General features: G+C 37.8%; 1 protein-coding gene across 1 annotated transcript in view; it reads right to left on the bottom strand.

Annotated features, from left to right (window-relative positions):
- Window positions 1-27,228, bottom strand: part of CACNA1D (calcium voltage-gated channel subunit alpha1 D) — a 344,531-nt gene that overhangs the window by 57,935 nt on the left and 259,368 nt on the right. Inside the window, 10 exon segments of the mRNA XM_043518866.1 lie at window positions 5,141-5,242; window positions 6,120-6,222; window positions 8,385-8,481; window positions 8,597-8,753; window positions 10,140-10,222; window positions 10,224-10,271; window positions 15,968-16,019; window positions 16,022-16,045; window positions 17,078-17,143; window positions 18,442-18,598. Coding sequence (XP_043374801.1) covers window positions 5,141-5,242; window positions 6,120-6,222; window positions 8,385-8,481; window positions 8,597-8,753; window positions 10,140-10,222; window positions 10,224-10,271; window positions 15,968-16,019; window positions 16,022-16,045; window positions 17,078-17,143; window positions 18,442-18,598 — 889 coding nt within the window.

Below are 27,228 nucleotides of genomic sequence, written 5' to 3' on the forward strand. Positions count from 1 at the left end.
CTCAGTTACTTCCTACCAAACCAAATCTATTTATCTGTCTTTGTAGTTCCTGTACTGGTGCTCCATCAGCATAGTATCTGAGCACCTTTCAGGCAATGTTATATCTGCTTATTATTGCCAACCAGCAACAAAAATTCTGAAATGAGAATTTAGGGACAAATCCCACAGCCCTCATAAATTCAAAATTAATTTAATTAATTAATTAATTAATTGGGGGTCTTCTTTGAGTAAGAATTTGCTCATTGGCTAGCATATGACAATAGTAGCATGTATGAGGCAGAACATAATGTTTCCTATATCAGTATATTGACTCTGAAATGCTAATAAAAATAAAGGTACATTTTGCTAGTTAATTATCTAGCTATAATTCAGAAGATACAGTCATTTGGTAAGCAGAGTAAAAATGAGCAATTTTTACGAGTCGCTTTTGTGAACCATACCACACTTTTATATGGAAAGCGCAGTCTTCAAATGCAGGTGCCTTAATAAGATAGCCAAATCCCACATTCAAGTTCTCAGCTCAGCACTTAACTATGTATATGCTTATTTTATGAGACTAAAGGCCAGTTTGAGCACCCAAATATGGACTTTTGATGTCCTTGTAAGGAATACATATTAAAGAGCTATGGACATCTTATTGCTTAAAAATATCCCATGTTGGGTATTCTTTACTTTCCTGGACTTACTTAGAGTGAAGTTTGCTGCCTTATTTGTTTGTTGCCTTCTCTCTTGATATTTTTAACATACTGATAAAGCTGTTTGCAATGCTGCTGCTAATTAACACAGTATTATACATCAAGGGGAACTGATGTGTTTTAGAATATTGGCGGTGCCAAAGTCTACTTTGCTGTTAGTAGGCCAAATCCTGATGGGTGCTAAGTATCTGTAACTTCTATTGACCTCATTGTGAAAGACAAGTGCTTAATACCTCTCAGGATGTGGGTTAGTAGACACAACTGTGACTTCTATTGGCTGAATTTAGAAAGACTGTATGAACACTAAATAACATGTCTAGACACACTGTAACATATGTTTGCTGGGAAACATACTGTGAATTGTATATTACACACATTTCAAATGCTCCTCTGTCTTTTTTTGTATCATGTCATACAGTATCACTTTGATTAAAATTGAGTCTCCCTTTGACTTTGCATTATACGTTAACCCATGTCCTGAGAGATCCAACAGGTTAACTGGTTCTACTGCTACCTCTAATATGGCATCTTTTAAGAATTTAAGTTTAATTAACTTACTTCTTTTAATAATGCTGCTGTAAGTGCACATAATATTTCATTTTGATGGTCTGTTTCTGTAGTTAGTTTCAGTAACTACAATGTCCTTTTTAAAAAGCAGTATAGAATTAAACCCATTATGATGATATTTTTATATTTATAGCAGCATCATTCTCAAACTGAATTCTTTAATTATCTACTGTTCAAAATAAGCTCCTTTCAGACCAATAAATATCGGTGACAGTAAAGTCTGATGTGGGCCAAATTCACTCCAGACATAACACCATTGAGTTCAGTGGAAATACAGTAAGGATATATTTGGAGCAGCTTTTTATTTTATGTGCCTTTAAAAGTATCAAAGGACAGTAAGGAAAAAAAACTATTGCTAATTTGCTTAAAGTTGCTTGAGTTGGAGCCCAGTCTGGTCCACCATAGCATTCAATGTAGCATCATTGGGCCTGCTCTTGCCAACTGCTGATGCCTCCTTAAACTCCCACTGGCTACAGTGGGAATGGAGGGGGCTCAGCGCCTCACAGGAAGAGCTCATCACTGCACAGGATCAGGTCCTAAGGCAGAATGTTTTTCCTAGACTCACTGAAGTTAGTTATTTAATCTCTGTGTGAACACTTCCTTTGTTGTACCTGTCTTCACTCTTGGCAGCTGTTCAACTGACTCATTGTTCTGGTTTGAATGTTAGGAAGATTTCCCTGAAAGTCATCTAATCTCAACCTTTCTTCTTTAGTGTAATTAAGACCATTACTTCTTGAAATATGTCCTTGCTCCGACTCCCAACGTAAGTCTTTCCCCATCCTTAATATTATTTCCTCTCCAGTGTTTGAACAGAGCTATTAAGGAAATAATATATGAAATGGTTTGTGAAAAGAACAAATGAGAAATGAGACATTGTATCACATACAATATGGGCCACACTGACACCATGCCTCAAGCCAGTCTATGATGCTGCACAACCACTTTTGCACTGCAGCTTTGTGTGCCTACAAGCACTGGCATACACCCACTTTTTATGTGCAAATTAGACAGACTGAGTTCCCAGTTGCCTAATTTGTGTATGTAAATGTCAGTGTGTGTGCGCAAAAGGGATGCACACATGCTTTTGCAGGCACAGTCAGTTGTATGTGGAGACCTGGGCACAGAAAATTTGAGACTGGGCCAAAGGAAGTCATCCTTGACTTTGTTTTTGAGTAACACACATGACTAGAGATGTATAGGCAGGGAAGCAGCTAAGTAGAAGTGACCACACCACAGAGAGATTTTAATTACAGCTAAAAGAAGAGCAAAAGAAATTATTTACATGGATCATATTTTTAAAGAAGGCAGAAAGTTTTAAATGAGATTGAATGGGCTTGGAGGCAAAGGATGGGGGAAATCAGAGGAAAATTCCTTTTCCAGAAAGGGGATGGACCTTAGTGGGTCTTGGGTATGTCTTCCGCCCTAGATTCTCTTACATTAAGAACATTAATTCATGCTAAACACAGCAAATGTCTAATATTTTGTCTTTTGCATGGGACTTTCTTTGAGCTGAAATCAGTTGTTAATTACTAATGATTTAATGAAAACTGTTTACAGTAATTTGTAATTTAATTTGTTCTAGTACATAGTTATTTAATTTTTTTATATTGCATCTACGTATAGCTCAGAAAAAATGTAATTTGATTTCTTTCCATTCTGTCAATCAGGGAATTGATTGGTTCTGATCCTGTTGTGCAGGCTTACTGCATGTGTAAGTATATGAAAAGATCTAGCCTTCATCAATATAACCAAAAAATACTGCAGAAAAAAATAATAGATTGGCCAATTTAAATACCATTGATGTAACAGATTTTGATATATTGAACCGAGATACTTTGCTCATATTTGATTAAAGACTTATTCACTTACAGATTGTTACTTAAACATCAGCTTTTGTATTGTTATCTCTTATTTTTCTATTGAATATTGTTTCAGTAAGAACTATTTTATATTGTATACCAACTATTTTACATTCATAGGAGATATGTAAATGTAATGTAATGTAATGTAGAATGTAAAATAGTTGTATTTCTCTTTTCTCCTTTCAGTAGGCTAAGATACCATTGATTTCTGTATTTCACTTACTCATCTAAATCGTACTGACTAGGCTCTGCAAGGAAACAAAACAGGACTGAAACAGAAAGATTTGATCTTGTCAAGTGATGGAAAAAGAACTTGACCACATGTTCTTATATTTGTACTATACTGTTGTAAATCTTTGGAGACAATCTGTTTTCTACAGTTTTAATGATGGTCCAAATTTTTTATCTTCTGTCCTACCGACACCGAAGAACTAAATTTTTGAAGTATTATGGTTCTAGCAATGGATTTTAGTATAACCAAAAGTTAATATACAGCTTGTAATCAGCAATGAAATGAAACCAAAGTTTAAATGGTGAACTATAGTGCAACTGTAGAAGATTAATTCTAAGAATATAATCTTTAAAGATTCTCTATGAGATTAATTTATGCAGGCACAGCTAGCTATTCTGAAGCATGCATCCATATTTCAATAAAAATGTAGGGGAATAAAGAGGCAAGAGGCAACACTAATTCCATGCCACCACCCTAAAACAGAATTGCTTCAGAATATTCTGAAAGACTGATAGTTGAAAGGAACAGAGGCTGCAGAAAAAGCTCAAGCACATAGTTACAACAGTAACAAAGCAATTCATATATGCCATGCAAGCACTTAGGTGTAAGGCTAAAAAGAATAGAGTAGAACACACACAAAAAGTTGTTTTAAATGTGCAGTATCAGTTCCCCTTTTGGTAGCCAAATTGTCTACATTTTTGGCATCATCCCCACTTTTAGCTGGCAGCCACTACACCAGTAGCAAGTGGCTCCCTCCAGCGCTAAAACTAATGCTGCTTCTTGAGTCATGCTGAAGAGCAGTGCAGCCAGCATGCTCTCTCTCCCCTAGAGACTGAGAATGTCACCTTCAGAGAGAGATCAGCCTCCACCACCATCGGGTCTGGGATCTTGAGTCTGCTTCCAAACCTGAGTCTGATCAGTCTTGAAAGTACAGTAAGCTACAAAACATACCAGATGATTACAATGGATCTGTATCTTGGATGTCTGGATGTATTACTGGTATGGATGATACTGTGCAACAGATCCTGCACCTTTAAAACTTGAAAAAGCATGTCAAAAACAGTCACCTAACCCTACAGGATAATACTATGCATGTATATATTGTAAAGAAAAGCTATATATATATATATATATATATATATATATATATATATATATATATATATATAAATATATAACAAAAGATTTGACATGTCATTTTACAGTACGTAATAACAAGTAACATACATGCCTTGTAGTTCTTGCCAACGTACTGAAATCAGTGGGAATTTAAAAATCTATTTATTTTGACCCATATTCCAATCTCAGTTATGCTTGTGTAAATGTGGACCAACTCCACTGTCTGCAGACAATGGAATTGCTCTGAATTTAAACAAGTATAACAGAGTGAAAATTTGAGCCTTTTGGCTTAATAAATATAGCAAAATGATATTTTTTTAAACAGGAAATAGAAAGGTTTTAGTTTTCTCCCAGAAATATTCAAAATATAAAAGAATATAAACAAAAATATAATGTTAAGCTTAATTAGTACAAAATATATGTTCTACTGAATGCACTGAAATCAATTTTATTTCAATTAATTAAAGATATTTTTGCAAGAAAGAAAATTAACAGAAAACCTCTCTTTTCTGTTTCCTTTTAATTTAAGAAAGCTCTTTTGATCAGTCCTGCCATTATATTATCTAGCATAACAAAATATAATATCTGATACATTTATTTTGGCATTAATTAATGACAGAGTTCTGATTTTGCTTATAGTTTATTGTAAAGTTTATCCCACTAACCACCAGCTGGAGGGACAACTTGATCAAGAAGCTTCATGCTGGTTTTCTTCCAGATTTTCTTTATAACTGCTCTAAGTTCTTCATTTGCCTGTTCTAGGTTACCTGTAGAGAGACAGACAAAATGATTATGCTACACATAACTTAGAAAACAATTACATTTCAGTCAGTGCTGCAATTTATGATTCTTTAGTCCTTACATTGAATTGTTTAGTTTAAATTAAAAAAAAATAAAATGGCTCACAAGGGTGCAAAATACCCTGAGATCCAGGAGAAATTAGGGAGATTGAGTTATTCATTTAAATGTATGCAAATTCTAACGAAAATAGACAGTGAAAGGGACCTTCTCCAGGCTAGCGTGCAGGCTGCAGACAGAAGAATTGCTAGCTTGTGTAGAAGGATTCCCTTCTCTTGCTGCACTGAGCTCAGCCAAAAGAGTGCATATGGATCTGCCACACAATGCTACATACAGAGGCTTATTCTAAGCAGCTTGTTATGGGCAATGGAGCATGAAGTCTTCTGGGGAATGGAGGAGGCACCAGAGGATGGAGAGCAATAAGTAATCAAATACATAGAAAATAAAAAATTAGAAGGAAAAATGAGACTGAGACAGTAAATGACAGAACAGAGTGAAGTTGTTCAAGGATATAGTTAACACAAATCATTTCTTCAAACTGTAATGTCTTTTCTTAATGCACAGTAATAAAAGTCTGCTAAACCCACTCAGATTCAGCCTCCACAGTATATGCCAGTGTCCTTATCTCACCAAATATAGGTCTGTAATGGTTTTCAAGGTCTCCCTGTACCTCAGAACAAGAAAAGAACACTCCAGCCATTTGGGAATATAGCCCTCAATCCAAAACCAGTATCAGGTTTGCTGGTGTCCAGCAAGAAGGAATTATACAGAATATCACATCTCCTGAACTTTTCTTCACCATGTATTTTGACACACAAAGTATCATTTTCACAGATATTATCTTACCTTCTGTTTTGATCTTCAGCGCAGTTCTAACCAAGGCAAATAAAGTAGCATTGAACATGACTGTTCCATCACTGTTCAGAGGCATGTTCATGGCTACTAACCTCTGTACATGGAAAAAAGAAAACAATGAATCTTTTAAAAAATGATTCTTGAGGGAATATATTTGGACAACAATGTTTAATTATGTTCATTTATCTAAAAAGCTGGCGTATGAAAAGAATAACACCTGACAAGGTATGTAGAAAAAAATCATATCCCTTAGCTGATAAACAGGCTATAGCTCTGCAATAGAGCATTTTTGCTTCACACCAGAAATGAACCATGGCATTCCAAAGATCCATCTCAGCTGCATACAATTTATAGATTATATTAATAACACAATTTTTTCCAGAAGAGCTGAAAATGTTCGATGATTTTCATATTTTATTCACTATGCCCCTTTGCAGACATCGGGCCAGGACCTTGGTGAAGGCTGAACTGCACACAGCAGAAAGGTTGGGCAGTGTGATGTAAATGTAGCTTTGTGCATGTTCCTGATTCTGCTGCCTCTGCAGCACCACACCCCGGCATTGAGCTAAAGGAATCTGAGGTCTGCTCTAGCTTACGCCAGCTGCTAACAGCCCCAGGAGACCAATAAAAGCAGCTGGGGATCAGAGTAGTAGAGGGGAGTTATAGTTACACAGCCTTCTCTCTGGCCATGCCTCCTGGTTCCTGCTAGGCCAGCAATGGGGTGGGGGTTGGTGAAGTGGTGCAAGAGCCTCTGTGCTGGCTCTTTGCCACCAGGGATCCCCTGTATTGAGGAGATCCTCTCAGGGACAGTTTTGACAACTTTAGGGCCAGATTGTGCCAGTAGTGCTGCACAAAACAGCTGCACTGCATGAGAGAATTTGGCTCACTGTTTTCAGCAGCTAGATTGTTTCAGTTGTTTGTATTCATGTGTATGCCCACCCAAGAGCCACATAATCAAAACTGACTTGCAAACGCTACTACATTTTCCAGGAGTGCTTTACACAGTATCATGCATCTCAGACTCATTTAATTAAGTAAGCCAGCCTAATTGGAAAATCAGTAATAACTATTGAATCAGTCTGGAAAGGACCTCCTGATTCAACTAGGGAATGGCTCTGCATGAGACTTGAATTGTCATCTACTCTATCACCATCAGCATTTTAAAGCAGTAATCTCTCTCACAGAAGTGCCTCAGTGACCTTGATAAAATTACACTATTTGATCTATCAGAATTTTTTCCTATCTAATTGATATTTCTTCTGTTCTAGTGTAGGACCCATGTCTACACTCCGAGCTAGGGATGTGATTTCTCTACTCGCGCACACATACTCGCACTAGCTCTCCTTAAGCTAGCCTGAGTATAAATAGCAGTGTATACACTGAGGCATGAGTAGCGGCAGTGGAAGCACAGCTTCGCCATGTCAAGTACATACCCACTGGTTTCAGGCCCGTGTGCAGAACTCCAACCCTTGATTAACAAATTAAGGGATGGAGTGCTCTCTCCTATACTTGTGTGTAGGCCTGAAAATGGAATTTCTGAAAATTATTCTCTGTGAAATAATTGCTACAGAATATAAATGAAAACAGAACCATTTTTATCACAATTAGATGTTTAACATGTTCAGAAAAACTGCAGGGGTTTTGTAAATCTGACTTCTCTCCTTCTGAATGCAGGTAGCAAAAAGGCATCCTGGTGAAATGAGCTTATGTCATACATCCAAGGCCACTTGCAATCACTAAGTTAAAAAAAGTAAACATTAAGTAAAAGCTGGTTTGCCTTCTAAAGAGACTATTTCTCCATAACAAAACCCAAGATTTACTGCCAAGTATAAGAGCTGCTATGGTCTCTTGTAGGTACATAGTTAGGTAGCACAAATGCCGTATGACTGAAGGTTTATTGAAGAAAAAAAACATATTGTTTTGTATTTCGTTGGTAAAAATGATGTTTAGCCAGTTTCTTGGAAATATACATAAACTATGATAATGAAAATAGAATAATGATACATTTATACAGCCACTTCTTTAATCCTAAAGTGTTTTATGTTGTTATAACTACACTGAAATCAATTCACTGAAATAACTGATTTGAGTGGGCAGAATAACCCAATGCAAAACTGGAGTAATTCGGTGGTGAATGAGAGCTTATCAGAGGGACCATTTCCCCCACCCATGAAACTGGACAGGATTATCGTGGTAATGCAGTAAAATTATGAACTATGGAGAAAAACAACAAGGGGAACTTATTTTAAGACCAACCTTGCATGCCACTCTGTGGGGGCATAATTTGCCAAAACCAAGTGGAGGCTGAATGCGTCGCAGCAACGTAACTACATCAAGATGCTTTATTCTTCCCCTACAAAAAATACGTACCATTTGTCACATTTATATGTGCCTCTGAAGAAACTATTTAACATTTTACTTTTATATATTCATTAGGGATATTTGGGCAGAGAAATGATCTAACTTACTTTGCTTCAGGATCATATTCTGACCATATTCTTTTGAATTCATCCAAATGATGTGGACCCAGAATAGACCAGTCACGTGTCAAATAATCAAAGTTGTCCATGATGACAGCCACAAACAGATTGATAATCTAAAAAGCAATTCAAAATTTATATTTGCCTTCATTTTGCTAGCATATGTGTTTATATGAAATAATTTAACTTTCAGCAGAGTTAGAATTCAAGCTGGTTAAATAGTATCAGTGGATACAAGATTTGATAAATATTAACCTTTCTCCAGCAAATATGATATTATTATTATATTATTTATATTGACAAACATATGCAATCTTGTCCTGCTGATATCCATTCAGAATACTGCTGCGTAGATCATTTTAAATTATCATTTCCAGTTGCTTTGACCATGTCACCTCTCTCTGAATCCTGTACCAGCTCTCTCTTCTCTATCTTCTCAAAACTATTTGGCTTCGCTTTCAAGGCCCTTCATGATCTATTCTTACTCTACTTAGCATCTCTCATTCAGTACTGAAGGTCGACTCCTGACTCTGATTGGCCCATTTTGTCACCCTCTATTGCCTAACTGTTCCATTTTCAAACAAGCATCCTTGTTCCTTATCCCAGGCTGCCCATCATGCCAGGGAGAAGCTTCTAATAAACCCTTAGAAATCCATCTCATTATCCTTGTTTAAAACCCTCCTTAAAACTCTACTTTTGCCATGAAGTACAAAAACCTTGACAATGGTTAGCCTGCTTGTGAGCTGATATCACAGCCATTATGCTGACCATATTGTCTCAGGTTATGTCTAGACTGCAGCTGGACTCCAGCCTAGGCAGACAGACTCACACTAGTGGGACTGTAGCCAGCACATTAAAAATAGCCTTATAGATGTTGCGGCAAGGCTGGAGCTTGGGCCCTCAAGTCTAGGAGGCCAGGTGGGCTGAGAGCTGAGCTCCAGCCCAGGCTGCCAATGCCATTACTGCTATTTTTAGTGGATTAACTCACGCACCACTAGCTCAAGTCTGTCTACCTGGGCTGGAAGGTTCACTCCTAGCTGCACTGCAGAGAGACCCTCAGTGTCTCCTTGTATTCCCGTCAGTTTATCTGTATCTGTTATCTCTTGTCTGATACTTAGACTATAAACTCTTAGAGCCAGGGACTTTTTGTTCTGTATTTGTACTGGTAAGTGAATAGGACTCCTATACGATATGATGGTACAAATCAATAATAATGATAAATTATCATAGCATATTTCATATATCTTGGGATCCAATCCTGCAAACTGCTACTCCTGCACATATGGCAAGATTGAAGTCAATGGGACTTCACGCTGAAGTAACTATAACTGCTGGTAGGATTGGGCCTTTATTTTGAACTAAAGGATTTTGGGTGTCCTTTTGAAACATATAACTCTGAAAAAAATATTTTACAAACTGGATTGTGGATCTGGGTTTTTGTTGTTAGCTTATTGTCTAATCAAAACGCTAAAACTCACTTGTGTTTGTGAACACTAACTGGACTCACCAAAATGCGCAAAGCATGTAAAACTGATGAAATAAATAATTGCAAAGTTGCTTCCACATGTGAATTCTTCCCCTGGACTATAATCAGATTCTGGATCACAGCGTTTCCAGGCAAGCAAGCCAGCAGATTTCCTGCCATGCTTCTCCAGTTGCACACCTTTATTAGGGCACAAACAAGGCACGATCCATCAAAAATTATTGTTTCAAATGAGCTCTCCATTAGCATTCTAGCAATTGTTTTTAACTCCAGAAGAGGGCTGGTGGTGTAGTGTGGAATGTTTGTGTGTCTGTGTATGTTGTGCAGCTAGAACCCACAGAATTTATTTGAGAATGGCGCCTGTGGGATAGTGTTTCACTATCAGAAAAAACGTTGCTGTCTAAAAGTATGTCTACGTTCCACCTGGGGACATGATTTCCAGCTTGAGCAGATGTGCTTGCACTAGCTCTCAATGAGTTAGCAAACAAAACAGAATGTAGCTGCAGCAGTGTGGGTGGTGGAATGGGCTAGCTACTCCAAGTATGTACCCATCTGAGACTCTACAAACATTGTTTGGGCAATTAGTCCACCCTACTGTTCATGCTGCCACAGCTACAGTCTATTTTTAGCATGCTAGCTTGAGCTGGGAATCATACCTGCAGCTAAAAGTGTTGAAAATACCCTAAAAGATCACACAGAAATATATGTCATGGGTTAGGAGTTGCATGTTAAATCCTGAAAAATTGTTATTTTCACCTAAATTTTGTCATTTGAATATGAAATGCAATAAGCTGTGGTCATCTTGAGTTGTACTGGAATGTTTCATGGTGTCCCTGTATGGAGTTGGAGGAGATAGAAGAGATTGGCCATCACCTAACCACTGGTAATTCGGCAGGTGTCTTAATCATATCAAGCTGTGGTCTTCCCATAGCTTCAACCCAGCAAGGATCGACCCTCTTTGGTTGGAACTGAAATAGCTCATGAGGCTGGGACTGAGTTCTATAATATCCTCTTACTTTTGAGGCTAAGTGTTGCTGCCATTACAAATCATTACGTAGTGCTTCTGAGCCATTATTGGTTTATTAGATATAATTGAATCAACCTAATAATTAGACTAATGTGTACTAACCACTTTTTTCCCCATATCTTATGCTTTTGCTTAGTTATTTAGTTTAGTTAATGAAATACTATATACAAATTTGGAAGCCCGTGCTGTTTGGCTGTTCCTCCCCAGAAGTCAGGTTTCTGAACCCAAGAGGTCCCTAGGGTAAACAAGAGGCAATTGTGTGACCCACCTACTAGTGGTCCACAGAACTGCCCCTACAGGGACAGTTGTGGAGGACTGAAGTAGAACACTTGGTTTTGAGGAAAATTGATCATTCTCTCTATAAGCAATATGGGTTCCAGAACCTTTGAGGGACTGGTGTGGTGGATAGGAACTGGTCAGCCTAAAGGCTGACCAGCTGCCCACGAATTGTATACACCTCACACAGTGCTTACTACCTTGAGTAGTCTCACTGAAGTCATGTGGGACATACTTATAGTTGGAAGCACTATGCCAAGCTGAGTTTGTAGGAGTGGACCCCACGTTCAGTTATTTTTGTTTCTAATGCGTCACTTGCTTCTCTCCATACATACTGCTGTGGTGAAGGAGTTTGTTGTATTTTAGTGTTCAGGATTGGCAGAAGAGAAGCACTTGAAAGAGGAGACAGAGGATAAGGCTGGAAGAAATTGGCTCTTTCTGGAAGGACACCATATACTGTATTCATTATACATACTCCTATTATAGCGATTAACATTTTCCAAAGGGGGAGGAGGCTAACACATATTTGTGTGTGCAAAGTGTGTAAAAGTAACTGACTGTGCTAAAGTACCTGCATGCCAAGTAATTTGTTTGTGAGTGCATTTTTGATTTATGCCTGAAAATGTGGTTTATTTATGGCAGGCCCACCAACATGCCCATCAGTTGGTAATTTGCTTTAAAATATGTTGTTTCTTGATGGATCATATTCTCCATTCATTAATACCAATGGAGTCCCAATCAGTACCTGGGGGGTTGCATAGCTGAAATTGAGGCCACCCTGCTCCCTTTTAGTGTGCTGTAGCACATCTCTAACCTCAAAAGTACATGAGGTAAATAAAAGATATGAAAAAATTAAGTCAGAACAGAAACCAAAGCTTGGTTAATAACCCATAGAGGTCAAAGTGTTACAATATAAATGGAAGGTGAAAAATAGAATATTTGGATAAATGTATTAGATTAGCAAAGATTTACTATTATTCAATAGTGCAAAAGGAGACTAAACCATCATCCCATGGATCTGCTGAATTTCGAGTAACATAAGTGTGTTAACAATTGTTATTGTTATTTGCCCAATTTGCTAACCTGAGTGTGGTTTTGATGGGGCCAGACAGCAATGAGACACCTCTGTCATAAATATAAGGGAAGGGTAAACACCTTTAAAATCCCTTCTGGCCAGAGGAAAAACCCTTTTACATGTAAAGGGTTAAGAAGCTAGGATAACCTCACTGGCACCTGAGCAAAATGACCAATGAGGAGACTAGGTACTTTCAAAGCTGGACGGGGGGAGAAACAAAGGTTCTCTCTGTCTGTGTGTTGCTTTTGCCGGGAACAGAAAAGGAATAGAGTCTTAGAAATTAGTAAGTAATCTAGCTAGATATGTGTTAGATTCTGTTTGTTTAAATGGCTGATAAAATAAGTTGTGCTGAATGGAATGTATATTCCTGTTTTTGTGTCTTTTTGTAACTTAAGGTTTTGCCTAAAGGGATTCTCTAGGTTTGAATCTGATTACCCTGTAAGGTATTTACCGTCCTGATTTTTACAGAGGTGATTCTTTTATTTTTCTTCAATTAAAAATTCTTCTTTTAAGAACCTGATTGCTTTTTCATTGTTCTTAAGATCCAAGGGTCTGTGGTCACTTATGCAAATTGGTGAGGATTTTTATCAAGCCTTCCCCAGGAAAGGGGATGTAGGGTTTGGGGAGGATTTTGTAGGGAAAGACGTTTCCAAGCAGGCTCTTTCCCTGTTATATATTTGTTAGACGCTTGGTGGTGGCAGTAATAAAGTCCAAGGCAAAAGGTAAAATAGTTGTACCTTGGGGAAGTTTTTAACCTAAACTGGTAAGAATAAGCTTAGAGGTCTTTCATGCAGGTCCCCACATCTGTACCCTAGAGTTCAGAGTGGGGAAGGAACCTTGACAACCCCCTTTGGGTTAAAGGGCCTGCAGGTGAGGGAACATCCTTCTTGTCTTCACCCAATTTATTCAGGTGAAGACAGAGCCACACTTTATTGAGGGGGGAGTTGCACGCTGACAAGGGGGTACACTTTGTGCCTACCCATCCCATTGCCATTAAAGTCCTCAAGCAGTACATCGATCTGGATCCACTCACTCATAGCTGGGTCAGAGGTGGCTTCCCAAGCTTGGGCTGCCAGTGTGAGACACCCTTTTCCAGCCTCCCTTTTCCCTCCCTTTTGATCAGCAGTTTTCAAACTTTTTGAGCTGAGCCCCTCCTTTGAATTACAATTACAGATTTTGAGCTGAGTACTGCCACAACCCAGAGAAAAACAGACACAAACCCTCCCCACCCCGGGCAACTTGGGTTTTCAGGGTGTGGGAAGGCACAGGTAACAGTCTCTGAGGGCAGAGCCAGTGCTGGCATGGAGGCTGCTAGCAGTGTAAATTGCACAGCCGTAGTGGATGTTGACACTGACCCATAGGCTGGGTGCCCCGCTGAGGTGAATTGGGGGTGGGGGTTGTGCTCCCTCCTGAGCCCTGCCATGCAGAGCTGAAACCCGAGCTGCCTGACGTCAACTCTTGCCCTCTGAACATTCCTCAGTGCCCCTAGGGGGGACATCCCAGAGTTTGTAAACCTCTGCTTTAGATTATTGTCAGGGGGGTGGCCAATCACCCTTGTGGGTTGTCATAAATATAAAGGGAAGGGTAACCACCTTTCTGTATACAGTGCTATAAAATCCCTCCTGGCCAGAGGCAACATCCTGTTACCTGTAAAGGGTTAAGAAGCTCAGCTAACCTGGCTGGCACCTGACCCAAAGGACCAACCAAGGGAACAAGATACTTTCATATCTTGGGGGGGGGAAAGCTTTTGTTTGTGCTCTTTGTTTACATTTGTTCTCTCTTGGGACTGAGAAAGGCCAGACAGAAATCCATCTTCTTCAACCCATCCTAATTCAAGTCTCCAATATTGCAACCAGTATAGGTAAGCCAGGCAAGGCGGATTAGTTTATCTTTTGTTTTATGTGAATTTTCCCTGTGTTAAGAGGAAGGTTTATTCCTCTTTTCTGTAACTTTAAGGTTTTGCTCAGAGGGGGATCTCTGTGTTTTGAATCTGAATACCCTGTAAAGTATTTCCATCCTGATTTTACAGAGGTGATTCTTTTACCTGTTCTTTAATTAAATTCTTCTTTAAGAACCTGATTGATTTTTCATTGTTCTTAAGGTCCAAGGTTTGGGTCTGTGTTCACCTGTACCAATTGGTGAGGATTATTATCAAGCCTTCCCAGGAAAGGGGGTGTAGGGCTTGGGGGAATATTTTGGGGAAAGACTTTTCCAAGTGGTATCTTTCCCTGTTCTTTGTTTAAAACGCTTGGTGGTGGCAGCATACTGTTCAAGGCCAAGGCAAAGTTTGTACCTAGGGGAAGTTTTTAACCTAAACTGGTAAGAATAAACTTAGGGGTCTTTCATGCAGGCCCCCACATCTGTACCCTAGAGTTCAGAGTGGGGAAGGAATCCTGACATGGGTTCTGAGGGATTTTTTCCCACAATACGAACTGCCAAACTGCTTTGTGGTGTTTTTCATTTCCCTCCTGGCATCCAAGAAGTTCTGGGCTTCACTGAGTTAATTGGCATGACTTGTGGCTGGTGATTTCCAGTGCTTCCAGTGATTGTAGATTAGCACAATAAACTTGGGACCCTTCACCTCACTTGAAGTCTTGACTTGGTCCTCAATTTTTAAGTAATTTGAATTAAAACAGAATGAAGGTTTCCTCTTATTGTCTGAAGCATTTTAGCAAACAGCTTTGATCAGGAAATGTCATATAGATAATGTATCTGAACTACTGCCACATGACATTTTATCTAATAATTTGGATATTCCTTATCTCTTGAACAAAGGACCTTCGTTGTTCAAAGTTAATTAGGTAACACCATGGAAATATCAGTACTTGAGTATATCCAACATATTGAAAAATCTTTGTTGACTTTTTTATGTGATCAAAATCCTTAGGGTGAAATTGTGGCACAAAGCGACACTGGAGTAGTGCAGAACTGTATCACCACAGAAGACATTCTGTTTTAGGAATACTCAACCCTCCCGGTGTTCCTGTCAAACACAGCTGCAGTGACACTGAAAAAGAGGATTCAGCACGCAGTCCCCTTACCCTTAGCAGAGGCTAGTCACAACAGTGGATCACAGCAAGTGAAGTCATCATGTCCCCACTGTGCTTGGCCTTTGTGTATGAGGGGCCCAATGGAGGCCAAGTCTCCTTTCACCCTCTCTATCCCTTGCACATTCAGGCTAGGGCCAGGTATATTCCAACCCTTAATGCATCAAGAAAATTACAATACATTTCCCATTAGATATTATTCATGGTAGCTCTCTTAACAGATTGAGTGAATTTAGGTTATTCTTCTGTACATCTTGTACACTCTTAAGACTATTCTGTGTCAGTGAACAGTAGAAAGTATGGCAGAAGGATTACATAGCATCACACTAAATTACTTTCTAACTTTCAAACAGATTTAAGCAAACTGACATTACACAAGATAGAAGAGTCTTCCAAATGTCAGTTTAAGAACTCATAGGCGCTAATAAAAGCAAAGATTAAATATACTTACCTGAACAAAAGCAGGACTGCTTGGGGAAAAGTCTGAAAATTGTTGTTTCTGTAATTTGATTATTGTCCCTCATGGCAACTTACCAAATACCTGCAAGCAGAAGTTGGGATCAAATATTATTTTTGATTCCATTCTACATAATTTTGTCTAAATGAACAGTGGCCCTAATCCAGCAGTTAAAATTAGCATCTCTATGTGTGAAAAACAGTTTACAAATATGATAATTGCTTCCTCTGATTTCTTTATCTTCTTCCCTGGTAACAATGCAAATCTGACAACATGCTAGTAAATATTTCATATTTACAGAATAGATCTTTAAACATTTGTGCAATATCACTGAATCTATTATTACATATTTTATGCATCCTCCTATGTTCTGGGTCAAATTATGTTATCTTTCTTATTTATATTACACTAGCACCTAGTGGTCACAACTGAGATTAAGATCCCATTTTTGCTTAGTGTTGCATATACTCATAGTAAAACATAATCCCTGTATTAAAGACTATGTAATCTAAATAGACAAGACAGACACCAGAGCAGGGAACTGAGGCACAGAGAGTTTAATGAAATTTGCCAAAGTCATATAGTCAGTCAGTGGCAGCACAGGGAATTGAACGAGAACTCCTGAATTCAAGTCCAGTGCTTGAACACATGACCAGCCTTTCCCTTTCCCAGTACAGTATTTCAGATATTATATGACATTGTATTATATATGTATGTGATATTTACAGCATATTAGAGACCATTATCCTACCTGTTTTAGGAAGATTAATATTATTATGCTGTACATGCATAATGTCAGATTAAAAATCATAAGGGCATATGTCCCGTTCTGGTGAATGATGGGGAAAAGGGGAGAATTAGAAGAAAAGCCACTCCATATAGGATGTTCCTCATTCCCAGCCTAACTGTGGAGACTTCCCTCTTTCCTGGGCTGTGCCAAATTCTTATACCCTGTGGGGACCCAGGAATTTACATGGGGATCATTTCTAGCACACAGATCTAGCCTAATGTCTTTATTAGCATGGGCAGAACCCCAGTGTCATGGGAAAGAACAGTCCATCAGCAGGAATATGGCAACATACTCATTTTCAGGGGGAAAATTACTCATAATTACCTGCATTCCAATAACAGCATAGATGAAAAACAGCATAGCTATCAGAAGAGCAACATTATGGCAGAGCCTAAAACAATGGGAAAAGCCTTCTATTATTTTTAGGTTTCAGAGGGGTAGCCGTGTAGTCTAGATCAGCAAAAACAACGAGGAGTCCTTGTGGCACCTTAGCGACTAACAAATATATGGGCATAAGCTTTGTGGGCTAGAACCCACTTCAATCGTGGTTTCTAGCCCATGAAAACTTATGTCCAAATACATTTATTATTTTTAATAATTCTCAATTTGTGGAGTTTTTTTTTAAATTTAGCCCTTCTATACAGATTTATCCAAGATTTTAATTTTTGTAAATTATTAAATGTCAGAAAAGAGCTCAAATCACTTAATACTCTTCCATGTACAATGGGGACATTATTAGAGTTATAGCCCAGAATCTCTCCTTTGGCAAAAAGCCCTTCAACACTAACATACCCTCCTCCATGATAACCCCTATGCTGGGGTGGAAGAGGCAGTTTATTCCAGGTCAGAGCTACCCTACGCTAGGAGAACTTCAGCTAGTTCCTTAGAGACAGATTAGGCCACTTTGCTCTGTCTAAGCAATGTAGAGTAGTCAGAGGAGGGGACAGAATCTGAACCAACATGTAATATATGCACTTCTGTGGCATGGATGGCAATTCCACTATTCAGAACCAGCATATTACAACCAAATAATAGATATTTCAGATTATTTCTGCCAGAAAGATATTTCTTTATTTCAAAACATCAATTCTTCTATTTTATTTTAACTACAGTTAGCTCCAGATTCTCCAAAATCATAAACACTTAATATTATACATGCCAGTAGTTCGACTGATTTCATGTGCATAAGTGTTTGCAGTTTCAGGACCTTAGACATCTATCTGTTAAAGAGGTAAATACCTCATTTACATAATCACAAAATTAAAGTATTTGAAGACATGTTCATATCCCTCTGAGAATTTTTGATCCCAACAAGGACTGGTAAGCATCTATCTTTAGTGACGTATGCTGCAGGTGAACATAGTATACATAAATATGTCATACATAACTTATTGTGCAATTGTATGAAAAGCCATTTTTAGAATTACAAAGTCACTTCTAGAATAAGTACTCTGATCCTTATAGATCTCTTTGTAAAAACTAAGATTACAAGACTAAGGGTAAAATCCTGGCTGCACTGAAGTCAATAGCAAAGCTTTTATTGACTTCAGTGGGGCCAGGATTTCATCCCATATACTTTAAATTCCATGTAATGAGAGGTAACATATAATTACTAGAGTAATATTTTGCTACTTGCATCCTGAGCCATAAAAATTAAATTTGATTTATTTGTAATTAAAAGGCAGATTTAACATTATCATGCTCACCTGAAATGACTTAATAAATGTCCACAACAATGTTCTGATTCCTTCACCCCTGCTGAGAAGCTTCACCAATCGCATCACCCGGAAGAGACGGAAAAAAGTGATGGAGATTCTAGCGCTGTCTTCAGAGTTCTGAAGGGTATCACGGAGAAGTGAAACCAAGTAAAAAGCAGAACATGCAACACTTTCAGAAAAACAACAACAAACGCAATGGTGAAAGAGGTAAGATTTGAAAATGTACTTTAGGGTCTTTTCATCTTTATAAGCATGATATGAAAGGAAAAATTACATGCTAAGAACACAGGATCTGTAGAAATGCTTCACACATCACATGCATTTCCAAGTTTCCTAGTTTGTTAATAGGACCATGTTGGGTTCATTGTAGTAGAGTTCAATAGTACATTGACAACGAATGCAAACCACTGCATACACCTTGCTAGTAGGACAATTATGAAAAATACAGAAAAATTGGTGGGAAAAAGTAGACATGGTAAAAAGAATAAACTCAAGTAGAGGTACAACCACTGGGGTCAGTTTACTAATCTTACCCCAGACTCATCAGTGGTGACAGTTTCAGTTGGCTTTGGCTTTAAAAAATTAAGAACATTATATATTAAAATCAAACAAAAGATAAAAAAAATTAATTCAGCTTCACCATAAATAGGAGGAAGGACATTCTGAATTTCTAAATGTAAATTAACAATTTTTGTTTGTAAAGTACATATTTCTTGGATAAACATGGTTATCCTTATTAGAAAATGCTTCTTAACATATCCTATGACATTACTGGTTGAGTAAAATCAAATACTACAAACTTGCTATCAAAAAGCTAAAAGGAGTCACTGTAAACTAAATACTAAAATAGGACCTACCCCTGTTTCCATGCAAGCCAGTGTGAGTTTTGCCACTATCTTCAGTGGGAACAGGATGTTTCAAATTGTAGATATAAACAATAAGTGAAAGTGGAGACAAAGACTTCTGTGTTAAAGCTCAAATTCCCTTTGCAGATGAGCAATTTTTTTAGGTTTAATTCATCATTCAGTGGTTGTCCTACCATGTTCTAATCACTGGGTATTGATAATATCACATCAGGAGTTTCTTAAAGCGAAGTGACTCACTGAATTATTTAACTTAACTATTCTTTGCTCAACATTCTTCTCTGCAGTGCTTAACAGAAACAGATACTACTTTGCTAGAGAGAGAAACAAACATTTTTAATGCAGTTGACATTGTTCGGAAGACAGCCTTTGCTGCAAGCTTTGTCATTGCCAATTTCTCTTTTATTCCTATCCAGGCTTGTTTTGAGTTGATTGTTAAATAAGTGTGTGAGAATTTCAAAGTCTAAAAACTATCCATCATAGATCTAAAATTTAAATGTGGGGCAGCTAGCCCCTCCTGTCGCTCACATCACTGCAGCTACACTTCTATTTCTAGCACACTGTTAGATCAGAGCTAGCACAAATATGCCTTCCTGAGCTGGGCATTATACCTCCAGCTCAAAATGTAGAGGACTTTATATCTATCAGCTCTTCCTGTTGTTTTGCCACATGATTCCACAACAGTTTGACACCATTTTCCCTAATAGAGTCATTCTTACTAAGGTGACCGTTTGTGCTGCCCACAGGCAGCTCTCCTTATCAGTTTAAAATGGAGAGAAAAGCGGCTCTTCACTCATGAAAATATTTTAGTTAAAATAACAAATGTGTTGGTCCAGTCTGTGGCATTTACATCTCTGCCCCAAGCAACTTTATCCCAGGAGGAACACCGGGGAGACTGTACTTCAGGCATATAGTCTCTTCTGGGAAATCTCTGCACATCAGGTGTGTCTGTGTGTACCATATGTTCCATCCTATAGAGAAGATTGCTTCCCCCACCCCCAACTCCCCACCTGGAATTTTATACATATTTGACAATTGTGGCCCAAATTCTAGGTTTCCTCTACTCATGGGAGGAGGAAAGGGAAGTAGAAAACCACTCCAAGGTTCTCCTTGAAGAGTTTTCCCCAGATGGTTCCATCAGAATGAAGTGATGATGAGGACAGAGTAGGCAGAGTTAGCACTTCCTAGGAATGAACATAGGATTTCACTCTTGGAACCTACAGATTCCTGGCAGAAAAATATATGTGTAGGCTCTGGGCTTCCATTCTGATTCTGAAAACACTGCCTGCGCTCCAGCACTTAGCCAGTGCAAATCCACTGCAGCTGTGCAAAACAAACACCAAAATATGAGAGCCCATTACAGCCAGATCATTACTAGTAATATTAAGAGTCTAATTGTTGTGTCTTTTGCTTTTTAGACAACATAGGTACTATGAAGGGACCATAAGGGGACCGTGGAATCAAAATAACCATGTTTTCTAACTATATACAACCTGCAAATCCTATCTAACTATATACATTGCTGCTGTGGCTGGGTTCTAGTAGTTTCTGAAACACAGAAAACAGTAAGGCATACTAAAGGCATTAACAGCTATTTAAAAGGATACTACCCAATTCCTAAGCACTGCACTAATGCTAACTGAGGCTAGGTCCTGTCCTCAGAAATATGAGTAGACAACACCATGAACAGCACCTTGTAAATCAGATATAGTGCCTGTGCTCTGTAAGCATTTGTACAAAACACACAGAGAGGTTAAAGAAAGAACAGTGATATCAGATCATTGCTGCATAGGAAACTCACTGAATATATATAAAAAGAACCCTCAAGATAAATCATTTACATAGTGACCTACTTAAATCAACCACAGATCAGCACTAATGCATACAGACACACCGCTTGTCAAAATATTGGTGCACTTATTATTTTCTACAGAAGTAACAATTCTTTTTCTGAACCTCTTAAAAATAAAGGGCCATAGAGCTAGGAAGATTTACACCAGTTGAAGATCTGGTCCAAAATTAGAAAATCTTCCCTGTATACAGTGTTGTTGTAGCTGTGTTGGTCCCGACATATTGTAGACACAAAGTATGTCAGGTAGTATCTATTACTGGACAAACTTCTGCTGGTGGGAGGCAAGCTCAAAACAACATGAGAGAAAGTTGGTATGATTTTGTGTTTGCCAACTGTGACAAGATCTCTTTACACATTTAAAGACTGGGAGTTAAAATAGTAATTATAAAAGAGACTGTCCAGGACAAGGATGACCAATGTATTGGATAGCAGGCTTGAGCTCCATCTTTTCCATCTGTTATGATTTAATAAGTACTTAACTCCTATTCCTGAACAGCAAGACAAAGACTAGATTACCAAATTTGTATGTGAATAGTACCACTGCGGGTGCTCAAGAGAAGACGAGTGTAAAATCCCTCTGTTTGTTTTCCTATCTAAAGGACATTTGTGTACACGCACATTCTCCTCATAATTCATCTCTTCCCCCAGCTTCCTTAGTCTAAGTAGTTGTAATCCTTTATTTGTGACAGCTAATCTGCAACTGCTGGAGAGGGTTATGATGTCATAGACAAGGGATTATGAATTATAGATACTGGTGAGAGCAGGCCAGGAATGAGAAAAGAAAACATCCTCCTTAAGATGATATACAGTAAAATAATAACCAGTATAGGGCTTGGCATTAAAAAACAAAAACATTTTTCTGATGTAGTGTTATTTTTTTCTAGAGGCTAAAAACATTCAACATTTGTCCATTACAGGAGAGGCACTTTCAATACCAAAGCTTTAAAATCAGACCCTTTTTATCTAATCTCTCTCTCTCTCTCTCTCTCTGGCACTTGTAACACATCTGTCAGGGTAATATCTAGGTGTCTACTAAAATGAATGACTGTAATGAATGTAACTGTGTGATAATTCATAGAGTACACACATACACATAGAGAAGCAAAAACTTCATTTAAAAGGGATGAATGTGGTTAAGGGTAATATACATCCATTGCAAATCTTTAAAAGCAAGGAATGTCAAGGTGTGGAACATCTCTTAATTGTAGCCTAAATGTCCACACAGCATGTTTCTACTGATAATGAGACAGTGCATCTTCACAAAAGAACTTCCTTCCACCTCCTACTGATAATCACCCTAATATAAAATCTTGATTACAATCTTTGCAACATTAGCTAATACTCAGTGTTTACATATGTGAACAGACTAAGCAGGTTGCATGTTATGTGTTTGTGGTACAAGTATGAGGTTATAATTAAGATTTTGGGGTTGGGCAGAGAGGGCTCTTTTTGACCTTGCATGTTGACAAAGGTGTGAGTTTGAAGAACTACTTCCCGTAGGCAGCCTGTTGAAACTTCCTGCATCAACTCCTCTAATGAAAAGGGTGTTTTACAGGCATCCAACCACACTGAGCATTGACTGGCGTATGTCTGCCCAATCTGGTGGGGGTTTGTATTTGAAATCACCTTTTGTATCAGATTACTATGACATGATTTGAGATTTGGTTTGTCACTCAATGTATCAATATTTGTTTTGGGAATAAAGCTATGGGAATAGGCACACTCACAATCACTGACCCAAATTCTGCCTTCTGCCTTCCTTGATTGCCTCACTGCACATAATGGGGTGGCCAGCTATGCATAAGGTCAGAGTTTGGCCTAATGTTTCTATCTTTTCTCTCAGCCACGCTCCAACTACACCGAGAGCCTAATTCAACAAAACATTTAAACATGTTCAACTTTAAGCATGTGATAAAGTCCATGCTTATGAATAGTGTTTTAATAATATGTGGTTAATAGTGTTTTAATTGCCTGGCCATTCTTATGTTCTGGTGACTCACAGGCCAAGTTAGCAGTTTTCTTTACCTTCAAAAAAAAAAAAAAGATTAACTGAGAACAAACCTTTCCCTTAGACTTGCTGATCCAACTATTCACAACCTGCTAACAATCTAAAGCCATATTTTTGTTGTTGCATACAAAGAGGTAAATATCTCTCTCAATTACTTCAGTTATTATCTCAATAATAACTCCTCTGACAACTCTCACCCTGCAATGAAAGTAAAGTGACTAATAAACCTCCTGACTTTAGAAATGTATATCTTTTAAGATACACTATATCAAACTGCAAACAATGCAAAACTGATTACATCATGCATTTGAAGCAAACTGCAGATCTGTGATCAAAATTTAAAATATACAGATGTACACATGTGATGTGAGACAGTGGACATGAATAGACAGTGTAGATCAAATGCTTCCTGTTATAGAAGTGTACCAAAGGGCACTACATTATGCCATGTGATGCAGTAATTTATTGATATGATGCAGCAGGAAACATCTGAGATACAAATATATGGCATCAATAACATAGGTAAAAAAGCATCAAAGTTGTCAAAATATCTTTAAAAACATAAAGGACACAATAATGTTTTTTAAGAGCATAAAGGCAGTGATTCAAATGTGGCTGTTGATTTTTTTCATAAGGATGCCTATGATCCTTATTCAAAAACCAATGAAATGCTTATATATTGTTCAGTAAATATTTGGAAGAATATATTTATGTAGGGGGAAATCTAATATGGGCATGGGAAATAATTATTTTCCCTCTAAAATACATGCATTTAGTACTATAAGATTATATTTTAAATGCTGCATTTATATCGTACCCATTGAAATAAGGGTGAATTGACCAGATTACTAAATGACTGTCCCTTATTTAGTAATACTAACTAGGGCCCTGATCTTGGAAAGGGATCCATCCCTGTGGACCCTTATGTTCACATGGTCAGAGTTACCTTATATTATGAGTCATCCTGCTAAAGTAACTCAATTGTCATAACTTAACACCTCCATGAAGATAACTCAGAAAAAACTAATATTTTAGGGGTAGTGTGTGGATTAATTATTGCAATGTGCTTTGATGTCCTTAGATGGAAAGCTCTATATAAAAGCACCGTTTTCTGAACTATTCTTAGACATAAAAAGATAAATTTGCAAACAAGGCTTAAGCTGAACCTGCAAAATATGCACAAACAGTAAATGCATTCACAAAACCAATTGCAAATGAATACATGCAAATACCTGGTTGTGAAAATGACCCTCTAGGGCCAGATTCTGCCACTGTTAGTCATGCAGAGTAGTAGCTTACTTCACAGGCAGTCTCATTTAGTTCGGTTAGACTATTCCTATGAGTAACTGCTCCCCAGCGTCAGCAAACGGTTCACAATCTAGCCTCATAGTCTGCATGTGCTAACATGTTTTTTTAGTACAGTTACCCTTGCATCTGCATATGTAAAAAAGAGTAAATAAAAAAATAAAGGCCTGATTCTGATCTCACATTGGTGTAAAGGAAGAGTAACTCTGGTGAAGTCAAAGGATGAACTCCTGACCCTACTGAAGTCAATGGAACTTTTGCCACCAGTGAAAAATCAGTGCAAGTGAACTACAACCCAAATGAAGACCTAAAGATCCCTTTTGTTTTGCTTGATTTGCAACCATAAATTTAGACTGAAAATTATTTGTAAGTCAATACTATGCTATTTATAGCCCTGGAATGCTAAAGTGGTATTTCTTTATGCCCATAGGACAGACTGGCCAAATTCTATTTCTATGGGGTAATCTTCCTGTCCTGTCCTACCGCCCTGGCCCACTGATGTTTGCAATGGTAGATTAGAAAATTTTACAAGTCTCACCTATGTTCATTTACAGACTCATAAATTCCAAGGCCAGCAGGGACCAATGTGATCATATAGTCTGACCTCCTGTATAATATAAGCCAAAGGATTTCCCCAAAATAATTCCAATTGGAACTATTGTGGGGAAGTTCTATGGCCTGTGTTATAGAGGAGGTCAGACTAGAGTATCACAATGGTCCCTCCCTGCTGTCCTTAGAATCTATGAATCCATAAATAAACATAAGTAAGACTTGCATATTTTAGACGAGGTGAGTCGAATTTGAATGGTTTTAGGGGAAGCAAGAGCCAAGATTACTGGTACTGTCACCTTAGATTCTGTTTCAGCAAAGCACTTAAGATGTGCTTAACTTTAAGCATGGGAATAGAACCATTGGGACTAAATAAAAGAGATACACTTGAGACCAGGAAAGCGAACCGTCCATATTTTTTTTGACATTTTAGCAGCTTGTGAACAATCAAATGTTAATGGTGAAAAAGTAAAAAGCATGTGAATGCGAAGCTCTTGTAGACAATCTACCAGTATACAACACAATGTGAACATGTTCTGAGTCACCCACTGATGGTCATCCAAACTGTTTCTCAAGTGACAAATGCAAAATATAAAATAACCTTTCTGTAACCACAAGCTCCAAATATGTCCTGTAATTACATTTCAGAAATATTTATCTTTGATTGTCTTGTGGTTAAGTTGCATATGTTCAAATCCCAGACTGCAGCAATCACATTTCATGACTCACAGTCACCGTTCTCTGATTTTTTAATTTTTTTTTATTTGGAAGGAACAATTTAGATGACCAAACAAGATCTTGTGTGTCATTGGAAACTCTGGAAAACAAAATGTGAACAAAGAAATAAAAAATATTATATGGCTTTAGTAGTGCTTTTATTATTTAAATTGCTATACCATATATATTTATTAATATATATGCCTCTAAAAATTTCTAAAAATAAAATGAACATGAAAACCAATTAGGCAGCAGAAAAGAAATATTGGCAGGCGGTAGGGAGATTAAATGACAGATTAACGAAAAGAAACAGCAACCGCAAACTGTGTATATATTTTGCTCTGAGGTTATCTATATCATAAAATGTGTCAAGGAGCACATGTGGTTCCTGGTCATGGGCTTGATCCTGCAGAGTGCTAAGCATTCTTGTGGGGTTCTAAGCACCCTGAACTCACCCTGACTTGCATGGGAGTCGAGGGCATTCAATATCTGATATGACTACATAGCAAAATCCTCTCCTGGACCCACTATGAAAGAGAGGTTACAGGACTACAAGAGTCAATCTTCAGGCATCATATATATTATTATAAAACTCTGAAATAAACATATCTTATAAAATAACAAAATAAAAATATGAGATGTATTTTACTAGATCTCATACTACCATCAGTATGACACTTAAATGAAAAGTCCAACCCACTCACTTGAACACGTTGAGTCAGGTACAGATCTCACACTAATGTAAATCTGAAGTAACCCCATTGACCCTTGGAGTTATTCTGGATTATACTAATGTAAAATCAGAATGTAGCCCTGTTATTTTCATAGAATGAAGCAATTTCTATGTGGAAATATATAGAAATGTTCAGCTTTTGGTCTGAACATCCCTATGTGTTGGCGAGACTTTTAAGACCTTGTTGACACTGAGATTTAACCCACTAGTGTAGCTGCACCAGTGCAAACCCTTTATGTAGATATGATTTACACTGTAGCAAAACAGTTTACACTGGTGCAACTTACACCTATTTTTAACTACAGTGGTGTAAATAGTGTCTATACTTGATATTTGTGCGGTTGCAACTACAATGGTGCCTGAAATTTCAAAGAGAAGGCCTTAATAACATCCTTGTGGTACTACAGATATCCCAATATCAATCCATTTTCTATCACTGTTAGGGGAAAAAAAAGTGTTGTACATAACATGTTTGAAGATGCCATTGAAAAATGTTAATAAAGGGATTTTGAAAATATAAGATTCTAATTTTAAAAGTTTTGATCAGTTGTAAGAGACTAACAAAGTAGGAATACTCACTAGAATCACAAACAGTAGCCATATAAAAGCCGAGCATTTTTATAGAGAGTCTACAGTACCTAATATTTCATGTTGGAAATGGGAAATCAAACCTAGAAACCAACTACAAGATATCCACACTTTCACAAACAAATTAAGTGC

Source organism: Dermochelys coriacea, chromosome 7 (assembly GCF_009764565.3).
Source record: "Dermochelys coriacea isolate rDerCor1 chromosome 7, rDerCor1.pri.v4, whole genome shotgun sequence".
NCBI lineage: Eukaryota > Metazoa > Chordata > Testudines > Dermochelyidae > Dermochelys > Dermochelys coriacea.